The sequence below is a fragment of the Myotis brandtii genome, unplaced genomic scaffold, assembly GCF_000412655.1.
Source record: "Myotis brandtii unplaced genomic scaffold, ASM41265v1 scaffold954, whole genome shotgun sequence".
Taxonomy (NCBI): Eukaryota; Metazoa; Chordata; class Mammalia; order Chiroptera; family Vespertilionidae; genus Myotis; species Myotis brandtii.
In genome coordinates, this window is record NW_005371937.1 from 484,193 (window position 1) to 495,137 (window position 10,945).

Here is a 10,945-nt window from a genome sequence, read left to right on the forward strand (position 1 = left end):
TTTCCTTGTGGTGGCTGCCGCCCACTTAGGATTAAAGTGAAGACAGAGCCCGAGTTCGCCTTTCCACCTCTCAGCCTGTTCTTTCACGGAAGTGCATGTCGGGGACATGTGACACCTCATTTTTATTCAGGAAAGAATGCCTGTGAAAATGTAAGTGTAAGGAAAAAAAGAAAACGATACACAATCCCCACTTACCTCGTGGTTATGCTTGAAGTCCATGCATTTCAGGTTTACAAAAACCCCTGTAAAATGAGAATGAGGTCTCTGGACACCTCACTCTGAAACATACCTCAAAATCCTCGGAGAAGCCGTGCTGGTTATTGGAATAGAGCTCCCCGATGTGTTTCACAAACTGTTTGACCGGGATGGCCTCCATGTCATCTGGGAATAGAATGACACTCAGAGTCACACAGCCTATCTCCGCAGAACGAGCAGCACCGGTAAGGGGGGGCGGAGGACAAATGTGTGGTTTTCAGAAGGAGTGATACCACATGTCACCTGGAATAGATGTCCTGAGACAAGCATCGGGGTTCACTTTCCGTTAGGGTCTCACTGCGATTTTGAATGTTTATGGTTAAATATGGTTTTTTAAAAAGGGACATCATACAAATCACCTCTATTCTTATAGTCAAGGCAATTTACATAGTTAAACTGCCACATACTCTTAACTAAAGGTCTGATCTTATCAAGGGTACCTATTAGTCAAGACATTTTATCACAACCTCGTTGTTGTTTTTTAAATTGCTATTCAATGGGGCCCAGCTTGAAGTTGGGGCGATTTAAGTTCTATTTGCAATCTCTGCAGGCTAAGCAATCTATAGACACCATTACAGATAGATGCCACGTACAAGCCGCCTTAGGGTTCAATGCCATCTATGTTAAGTATTCAAGATTTTAGTTCAAGACAGCTGTGTCCACACGATGCCAAGTAATCAGTTTGGCTGAAGTAACGGGAGTTTTTTGGTGCCGACAGCCTAGGTATGGAATCAGGAAGAATCCGCGTTCCCATTTGTTTTGTCGTCACTCCACGAGGGCGCTCTCAGTTCCTGACCCACGTGTGCTTCAAGCTGCTTTACCCAGATCCTGGCCGATGCCGGAGGGCCCCGGAGAAGCTGCCACGCCCCGCGAACCGGAGCTCCCCAACCTCTCCCCTCCCCCACCAATATTTCCTTTAAAAAAGACTCCGCTGAATTTGAGATAAACAACAGACATGACATTTACTTTATTCAGAGTGAAAGATCTTTGGCAAACGCACAAACATCTAAACTGCCACAGATGCTTTTCTTAGCAAAGGGTATGAAGATCTGTATGTGTAAATGGGTCCTACTTTGGCAAGAATGTTAGAGATCCGGGCCTGACAATCTGATTTCCCTTCATCTGGTGACAGCTAACATGGACTATGTCATTCCTCCTCTCCTTTCTCTCTCTCGAGAGCAAAGCTCCAGGGTGGCTTTTTGCATCTATTGACATTTTCAAACTTGAATCATTCTTACGCGGAAAATAGCATCTCTTATAGTTCGTTTAAGGAAGGTGATTTATGTGTTCATACTCCAAACTGCTTAGCACAAGAGATGCTACTTGTCAAACAGGTGCTGCTCTGTAAGCACACATTCCTTCTGTGTGAACAATTAAAGACCTAATCATTTTAATAGGCCACCTTACGAAAAAATTGCCAAGTAATTTACCAATATTTCAGGATTGAAGCTGTTCATGAATATGCAATCACGTTGCACGCCCAAGAAATCTATAGCTCCGTGATGATGTAACCGGCATTAGCTAAGTAAGCAGAGCCAAAATGTTTCCCCAGAATATTTAGCAGAATGCACAGTTAAAAAAATGTTTCCCACATTATCTGATCAGTTCACTTAAAATGTTCAGAAGTAAGCAAATTCTAAAATAATGATCAAATGGCAAATAAGTTAGCTTGGGTTGAAAAAGGGGTTAATTATGTACAAAATTGGAGAGTCTCTAAAATATTAACCCAAGAATAAGCTCATCTTCAAACAAGAGGCAAAATAAGTGAGATGGCATGGATCTAGCCCCTCAAACGCTCCCGGACACAGACTCCAGCATTTCTCTCCTGTTCACTGTGAAATGAGACATTCCTGTTTCCAAGGGCAGAGTGTCATTAATAGTGTAATAGGTGGAGGAAAATGACAGGTTAGAACTGCAGATTCCTAACAAAGTCGTGGTGCTATGACTGAGCACATGGACTCTAGTTCAAAATAAGAAAAAAACATGTTAGCTTTAGAGCTATTTTACTCTGCAAGGGACAAGTCACAGCATTTTAGAGGTCACAGCCTACCTCAAGTCATTAAAACCATGCTTTAATGTTAACAGGCCTTTTACCCCCCTGCAAAGTGCTCATCTGTAACATCCAGGCTAATGCCATCCATGCCCAGGAACCAGGCTGCCCGCTGCCCCAGGGCTCAGCACGCTCATCCTTGCAAGAGAAGACTCACTAGCCTCTCCAATTCCCTCCTTTATCCAAGGAAGTCTAACCACTCCCCTCGGGTTTCCAGGCATCACCAGAGACACCACGAAACTGGCAGACAGACAGACAGACAGCCACACACACACACACACACACACACGCACACGCACACGCACACCCCACATACACGCTGTACTGGCCACCGTCAGCTACCCAGATAACACATTATTTGTCTTTTAATCGAGATAAATGAAACGGAGGGGCCATAAATCTTGTTTCAATATTAAGATGAAGATAAGACTATGACTAATTAGAAGTCCTAATAGTTTTCCTCTTACACAGTTTTTCTATTAAATATCTTTCAGCACGAGCCAGATAATTATAAAATTGCTGTTTCCAGCAGAAGGCCAGGCAATTAGGGCATCATCATCACAGACCTGAGCTGCTCGATTTTCATCTGGACAGACCCTCTGCTACAGGAACACATCCATCTGAAAGACGTTATTGCCACTGAAACATCTGAGTTTCATCAACGAGTGCAGAGAATATTAGGCAAAGCCATGGACCAGGTGCTTTCTGTGCCCTCTTATGTAGCACATGCATTGACATGTATGGTTTGCACACTCATCTTAGAGTGGAGAGACAAGCTCAGAAAGATTAACTGAAGGCTGCAGTATGGCTGCAAAAGCTGGCACCGACCCAAGGCCCAGACGCTCCGGCTCGGAGAGACCGGGTATGTCGGGGAAGAGTGAATGGGAACCCCCGGCTGAGGCACTGACTGAGCACCCAGGACTCGGCCAGCGGGAAGTGAGGTGGCCTCTGCCCAAGGGAACCTTTGTGTGGGAAAGTGAATGTGGGGACTGCATTTAACAGCATGGTGAAGACAGAAGTGTCATCAAAGGGATGGAGCTGGTGACTCAGGTGAGGGTGCCTGTCCCTGATGCAGTGGTGACTCAGGTGAGGGTGCCTGTCCCTGATGCAGTGGTGACTCAGGTGAGGGTACCTGTCCCTGATGCAGTGGTGGCTCAGTCAGGTGAGGGTGCCTGTCCCTGATGCAGTGGTGATGGGGGAGAAACGGAGGCCAAGAGCTGAGTGGAATCCCAGTGAGGATGCTCGCACTAACTACCTGCCACACAGGAGATTGTTACGGTCTGAGGGCAGTCGGTATAAAGAGAAGGCAGCCACCAGTTATTAACCCTCATTGGCTGCCAGCGACTGTGCCACATGCTTTTTCATAGATTTATCTTTGTAAGAACCAGGCAAAGGGGACCTTGCTATCCTCCCATCACACACAAGGAAATCAAGGGGACCTGTTTCTAGTGACACCATCACTCAGTGGTAGAGCTGAGATTCGAATCAGGTGCCCCGAGCCCAAACCTGTGCTCCTATGCACCGAGGTTCACTCTCCAAGCCCCACGGCGCCAAGGAAAAGCGAGGCATGAGAACAGCTCAGCAAACCTGGTGAAACGGTACTTTATAATTTTGTGCCAAAAATTTTACTTACTGGATTTTCACATCACAAAGGTATATTCGATTAGGCAAAAATGGGGCTGCTACTGTCAGCACGAAAGCGCCCCATTATAAAGTGTTTGAGAGTCTGCTGCAAATCAGCACCTGCCGTGGGCTTGCTATGAAATGATACTGCTTATCCCTTTTCCCAGATTTTAGCCCTTTGTGGTTGGAACTACAGCTGTAGGAAGAGGCCTTTTATTTTGGCCAATCAGCAACAGAACGCCCCGTGGACCACTTCTGAGGAACTTGAGATTAACCTCTGGTTCGCAGGCCCCGAAGGCAGGGGCGAGCACCTCCTCACAGAAGGTGCCGCAGCCGAGGGTTCTCAGGAGGAAAAAGAGAGCTGAGTAGTGTGACCGCAAACATAGCACGGGGGAAATAAGGAAAAGTGGATTTGAACACACAAAGAAAGCCAGGTCCCTGCTGTGCTCACACGTTCAAGGCCATGGGGGGACGCGCCCGGACTCGGTCTACGCTCCTAACCGCTCGCGTGTGCTGAAATTGCTGGTCATCAAACACAAGTGGAAAACCTTAGCTTTCTTGTCGGCAGTTTTTGGTGTGATATTCGAAAGGAAATATCAGCCACCCAGGGGGGCACTGCCGAGGCCCAGCCTGCGAGTCAGTGACGTCGTGCAGCTGCCCTGCTGCCAGCCACGGTGACGGACACGCCCGAGTGCCGGGCACAGAGGCGGGGGTGTGCCCACCTCTGTGTGACTCCCCTTCTGCATCTCTAAAATGGGGGTAATGACAGGACCGAACAGAGTGTCATGAAAAGTGAACTAGATAACAGAAGTACTTATAAGAGCGCTGGGCCTTTAGCAAATACGTAATCATTGTGATTTACTGTTCGGTGCTAATGGCTTTATGCGTATGACCCCCCTGAGATCTAGGGGCTGTCATCACCTTCATTTAATAGATGGGAAAATGGGCTCAGAGACCAAGGTCCACTGACATGATCAAAGATGGGGTCAAAGCTGACCCCAAGGCCAGCTTCTTCCACCTGATAGGACCTCTCTAGTCCTTCAACTGAAAATACATGGTTAGCCCTGAGCAGTGGTTAGAGCGTTTGCCTGTGCACCAAAGGGTTGAAGGTTTGATTCCCGGTCAAGGACACATACATGGTTGCAGGTTCAATCCCCGGCCCCATGGGGTGCGTGCGGGAGGCAACCAATCCATGTGTCTCTCTCACATCGATGTTTCTTTCTCTCTCTCTCTCCTCCCTCCCTTCCTTCCACTTTCTCTAAAAATCAATGGAAAAAATATCCTCGGGTGAGGAGTAACAAAACAACAAAAAGGAAAATACATGGTTAGAGAGGGCAGAGAACCCAGCAGTTAGCTGCCTGCTGCAGGGCTGTTGAACACATGTTCCTGCTTGCTTACTTGGGCAGGTGTGTGGGTCTATCATTACCATTTAGAGTCCAAGGGGCTAAGTCGCTCACTCTGTGATCACTCTCTGTCAAGTTCATGTAGCCCGTAGTGGTTCCCTCAGCCCCATTCCAAATTCCAGCCAAACCTGTCCGTGGGGAGGAGAACCCACAAAGTCCCAGCACAATGCGTGGCCGAGGTCACTCCTGCTCGGACCCTCCCCAACGCCACGTCCCAGGACCGGGCTGTGAGTAGACAGCGTTACCCACTCCTCCAGTGGACAGACCTCGAACGTAGGAACTCTGTGTCCTTCTTGCCTCCCCCTGTGCCCCAAGGCCACGCTCAGGCCGCGCTGTGCCGGTAATACCTCTGTATCCATTTAGGAAGATACAGAAACTATGAAACATGAGGACGTTACTGAGATTTCAGTCCCTGAGACAGGACACAACAAGTGGACTTTTGTCCGGACTCTCAGCCAACGCCCCGTCCCAGGACGGGGCTGTGAGCAGACAGCGTTACCCACTCCTCCAGTGGGACAGACCTCGAATGTAGGAACACAGTGTCCTTCTTGCTTCCCCCTGCGCCCCAAGGCCACGCTCAGGCCTCGCTGTGCTGGTAATACCTCTGTATCCATTTAGGAAGATACAGCAACTATGAAACACGAGGACGTTACCGAGATTTCAGTCCCTGAGTCAGGACACAACAAGTGGACTTTTGTCCGGACTCTCAGGAGGCAAGGAGTGTTGGGGAGATTGGAACATTTTATTTCCTGCCATAAAAAGAAATCTCTTTTCATTTGTGACACAGTGAAGTCAATAAAGAAAGGCTTCCTTATAGTCAAAAGACCAATGAATCTTCTTTGGAGATAATCTCTGCATAAATAAAATATGCCAACAAGGTTGGCTTAAACTGCATGTTTAAAACCCTTTTATATGCTGGCACCCTGCCGAAGCCGGGGACCTTCCATTAAAGTCTGTTTTAACTACTGGAGAGGCACGAACCATTTCTGGATTTCTAAGCTACTGGTTAGCAACAACATTTTGTACTGTAATGCTCTTAGTAGAAAGTGAGATTTTCTAACTTCCAGAGAAAAGCATAAGCTAAGTTCTGATTTTAAAAAGCTATATATGATGAAAGTGTAAAGGAATAAGTAATATAATATAGCGAATAGCCCCACCAGTATGGCTCAGTGGTTGAGTGTCGACCCATGAACCAGGAGGTCACGGTTCGATTCCTGGTCAGTGCACATGCCGAGGTTGTGGGCTCAATCGCTCGTAGGAGGTGTGCAGGAGGCAGCTGATTGATGATTCTCATCATTGATGTTTGTATCTCTCTATCCCTCTCCCTTCCTCTCTCTGAAATCAATAAAAACATATTTTTAAAAAAATACAGTGAATATAAGTTGTAGATGACATATGTATACCAGCCTTCATTAATAACTGTAGGGAAAATATTCAAGTTTGTTGTTTGAAACAATATTCCCAGGTACAATTTAACTTATCTGGGGGAGGGAGGGCACTTTTCCCAAACATCACATAGGGAGGGAGCAGACACTGCAATTCACAGTTTTCGTGATAAAGAATTGATGTCACTTCTACAGTGACTGGAACGTGACCTCAAAAGTACTTCTTTCATGTTGGATAAATCCTGTTGCATTAGCCACCACATTTTACCTAAGTGTAGGTGAGACCAGGATAAACTATCTATACTCTTATAAGACTATGTACACTGAAGAGTCTAAACTCCTCAATATGTTAAACTTTGTATAATTGATTAACTTAAAATTCTCAAAAATACCTATAGCCCTAGCCAGTTCGGCTGGGTGGATAGAGCGTCAGTCTGGGGACTGCAGGGTCCCAGGTTTGATTCTGGTCAAGGGCACAGGCCCAGGTTGCGGGCTTAATCCTTTGGGGGGGGGGGGTGGCAATGCAGGAGGCAGCCAATCAATGATTCTCTCTTATCATTGATGTTTCTCTCTCTCTCTCCCTCTCCCTTTGTCTCTGAAATCAATAAAAATATTTTAAAAACCCCATAAACTGCTGTCTGTAAGGGCTGAACTTTAGAAAGGTTAGCAAAGCTTTCAACCATTTGTCTATTTTATTTTACTTCTCTGAAGTCAGCATAACTTACTGATTCTCCTTATGCTTTGGAATAGAAAGATCAGAGCTATTTATTTACGAATTTTAACCACAGCAGAATCATCCCAAAATTGCTGATTTAATGTCTAAATTTAGTCAACATTCAACATGTTTATGTATCCTCCCGGAGTCATTTAAATCACACAGGGAATAAAAGTACTAGTGGGTTGAGTCTCTTCCTTAGGAAGGAAGAGAATAAAAATGACCAGAGAACGAAGGTAAGGGGAGAGGGTCTTTGATATGGAGGAAACTTTAACCAGTTAACTGCCACGATATTTTGCATTTAAATACTAGTAAAAAAGGTCCGCCGCTTGCGTCTATAGACGCTTATGGCGTACAAATGGTTAACAGAAGGATGATGAATTCCAAGACGATGAACGAGAATTTAATGCAGAAGCTGATGGTTAGTGTTAGTGAAAGTAAGGATAAAGAACAACTCAGAAAAAAAACTAGAGAATATTCACATTTTGAATTTGAAGAGGCCTTGATTGAATGAAGAGATATCCAAATGAGGAGCCCCGAGACCTGAGCTCTGAGAACTGCCAAAACAGTACTCCAAGAGGTGGCAGGGCCATGTCTAAGCACCTGTGCCCTGAAGTCACACAGAATTATAATGCTCTCTCTCCGCCATTTATCTATGTCACCTTGGGCAAGTTAAATAACAACTCTGAGCCTCAGTTTCTTCGCCTGTAAAATGGGGTAGCAACTGCACTAGTCTCTACAGGACCACAGTGAAAATAAACACAAAGCATGAAGTTGGTAAATGCTCAAATATTAGATGGTGATGATGATGTTTTCTAAAAAAAAGGTTAAATGTAAAATAAGTTCTAGGAACAGAGTTCTGTATATTCCACATTCCACATTGCAGGCTCAGGAGCTCTATTTGGTAACAGTTTGGCACCTGAATTTTCAATCTTACCCTGTTGCATACATTTTTAACCAGTATGGTGATTCAGTTTCCAGGTAGTTGTCTAGAAATGTATTTTTGAAAATCAATTATAAAAATGAGGCATTCCAGTGATACAATTAGTTGATAAATCTGGGCCTGTAGACCCATTATTAGGTTTTGGACAAGGATGAGATGTAACAGATCCAAGGGGCAAAATTAGTATTCTATATGACCTCTATAAATAGCCTATTATTTTTAGAAACAAGAACAATGAGAAAATTCCCAAGGTAAATGACTTAAAATCATCCCAAGGAGGTCTCCATTAGAAAAAAGTTGGATTGAGAGTTTAAACAGAATGAAAATAACTCAGAAATTTCTTTAAATTGTGTTTTTCTTATAATTAATTTCCTCATGTAAGAGAGAGTTTGTACTGTAATAACTAGAAGAAACCACAAGAATAAAGAGAATAACAATGGTTAAAGTGCTTCATAAATTACATTTTATAAATTTAATTATTATTATTATTTTTTTTTAATATATTTTATTGATTTTTTACAGAGAGGAAGGGAGAAGGATAGAGAGTTAGAAACAATGATGAGAGAGGAACATTGATCAGTTGCCTCCTGCACACCCCCCACCGGGGATGTGCCCGCAATCAAGGCACATGCCCTTGACCGGAATCGAACCTGGGACCCTTGAGTCCGCAGGCCAACGCTCTATCCACTGAGCCAAACCGGTTCGGCATTGGTAGGAGTTTATACTATTTGAATGCAAGCAATTTAGCATGACCTGTAAAATTTTTAAATAACACATTTTGGAGTTTGTTTTACAAAAGTAATCACAAGTGTGCAGAGGTGGTGTTTATAATGATTAATGGAAATATGTTTAATAGAAACTGTTTAAATGTCAGAAGGAAACCTGTGGTGTGTATCAGCTATTAAGAAAATTGTTGATCTGTGTATAAATTGACATTTAAAGATCATCCGAGATACACTGAGTTGCAAAAAGCAGATTTGTCTAGATAGGATGATCTCATTAGTATAACATAAAATTGGTTTCACTAGGCAGGTCCTTGAACACCACCCTGCATTACAGCTAAGGTCATTCATCTTTACAAGCGTGCAACAACTTGTCAAGGACGTATCCACGATGCCAACTGAGGTACAGCTGAGCACATGAATTCCTCAGTCAGTGGAGAATTTGATGACATTTTATTCCCATGTGCTACAGTGGGTAAGAACTGGCAGAAAGCTGTGTTTAAGGAAGGTCTTTGGGTTGAATTTTACTTGGTCATGAATAGGGAGCTGGGACATGAACCAGAAAAGATTCAAAAGTGTCTCTGGTCTAAGATTCCTCCGAGGTGTGGATGGCAAGGCAGGCATGACTGATGGCATGTCCTAGGATCCTGGGGGTTCGGAAGCCTAAAGCCCATGCCAAAGAGCATGGCACGGTGGGCACTCCCAGTGGGAGTGGCCAGTATGAGGGGGATCCCAACCCGAGAACCCGTGAGACCTGGCTTTCCAGGGCTGCGGGACCAACAGCACGGGGTCCAGCTGACACGGCTCACTGCGCCCAAGTGCTTTTGCTCATCACCCCCGGGGAGCGTTAACGCTGCCCCCAGTGCAGGTTGGGCAGGCAGCCCGCTCACTTCACACATTCTGAGACCAAAGCTCAGAGAGGTGAGGTCACTGACCGAAGGCCTCACGGTGGACACAGGGCGAGACCCTCGGTTTTCTGATTCCTAACCCCGTGGGAGAAGAAAATAAAAATGAAGACGGCACAGGAAGTATCTCACCATTTAACCTTTGAGAACGGATTTCAACTGCACGGCTACCCAACAGCCGCCTGTCACATGAATCAGTTCAAGGGAGAGAGGCTTCCAGGCACTTTCCCGAGGTCAACAGATATTCTCGGTGATGCAGGAGGAAAAGGCTTATCCTCACAGGCCGCACAGACCCACAGACCCGACAGAAGGACTTCCTCCTGGGTGGGAGCCTGGTGCCTCCTGCCTGCTCCCTCTCCTCTCAACGCCACAGTGCAATTCCCTCCACTGTGAAGGAGGGGTACAGCCGAGAAGGACATGGGCTAACACAAGACGGATCCCGAGGCCACAAAATGGTCCGTTGAGAAGTTAATCAGAGACTTTCTGCTCCCCACTTGTTTCTGGGGGGGGGGGGGGAGACAGGCTTTAGTGAGAGAAGCTGACTAGATGGGAAGAACATGGCCAATTCCAACAACATCTAATGAGTAAGCACACGCAGACACACACAGGGCAGGGAAGGCCCCGACCGTAACTGCACCTGGTGAGGGTCTGCAGACAATAGCAGCCGCCCTCCCCAGTGCTCAGAGAACGGCTGACTGCCTCGGAGCTTCGCAGCTGTGGCCTTCCAGGAAGGTTTTCTGACATTCTCTCTCTCTCTCTCTCTCTCTCCCCCCCCGCCCCCCTTTCTCTCACAGAGATAAAGAATGCCTACTATGTGCCAGGTATTCTTCTACACTAGGGAGACCCCACGTGCCTTTAGGAAGCTCTCCTAGAGTGGGGACACCTTCCAATCCCACAGGCTGCCCATCCTGGCTCAGCCACTGTGGAACTCCTGCAGGGCCTCG

At 45.9% G+C, this 10,945-nt stretch overlaps 1 protein-coding gene across 1 annotated transcript in view; it reads right to left on the bottom strand.

Moving 5' to 3' along the window:
- The window catches only part of PTPRG (protein tyrosine phosphatase, receptor type, G), a 78,026-nt gene that overhangs the window by 37,482 nt on the left and 29,599 nt on the right, over positions 1 to 10,945 (bottom strand). Inside the window, exon 4 of the mRNA XM_014533216.1 lies at positions 290 to 381. Within this exon, the coding sequence (XP_014388702.1) occupies positions 290 to 381 (92 nt within the window). The remainder of the gene's footprint in view (positions 1 to 289; positions 382 to 10,945) is intronic.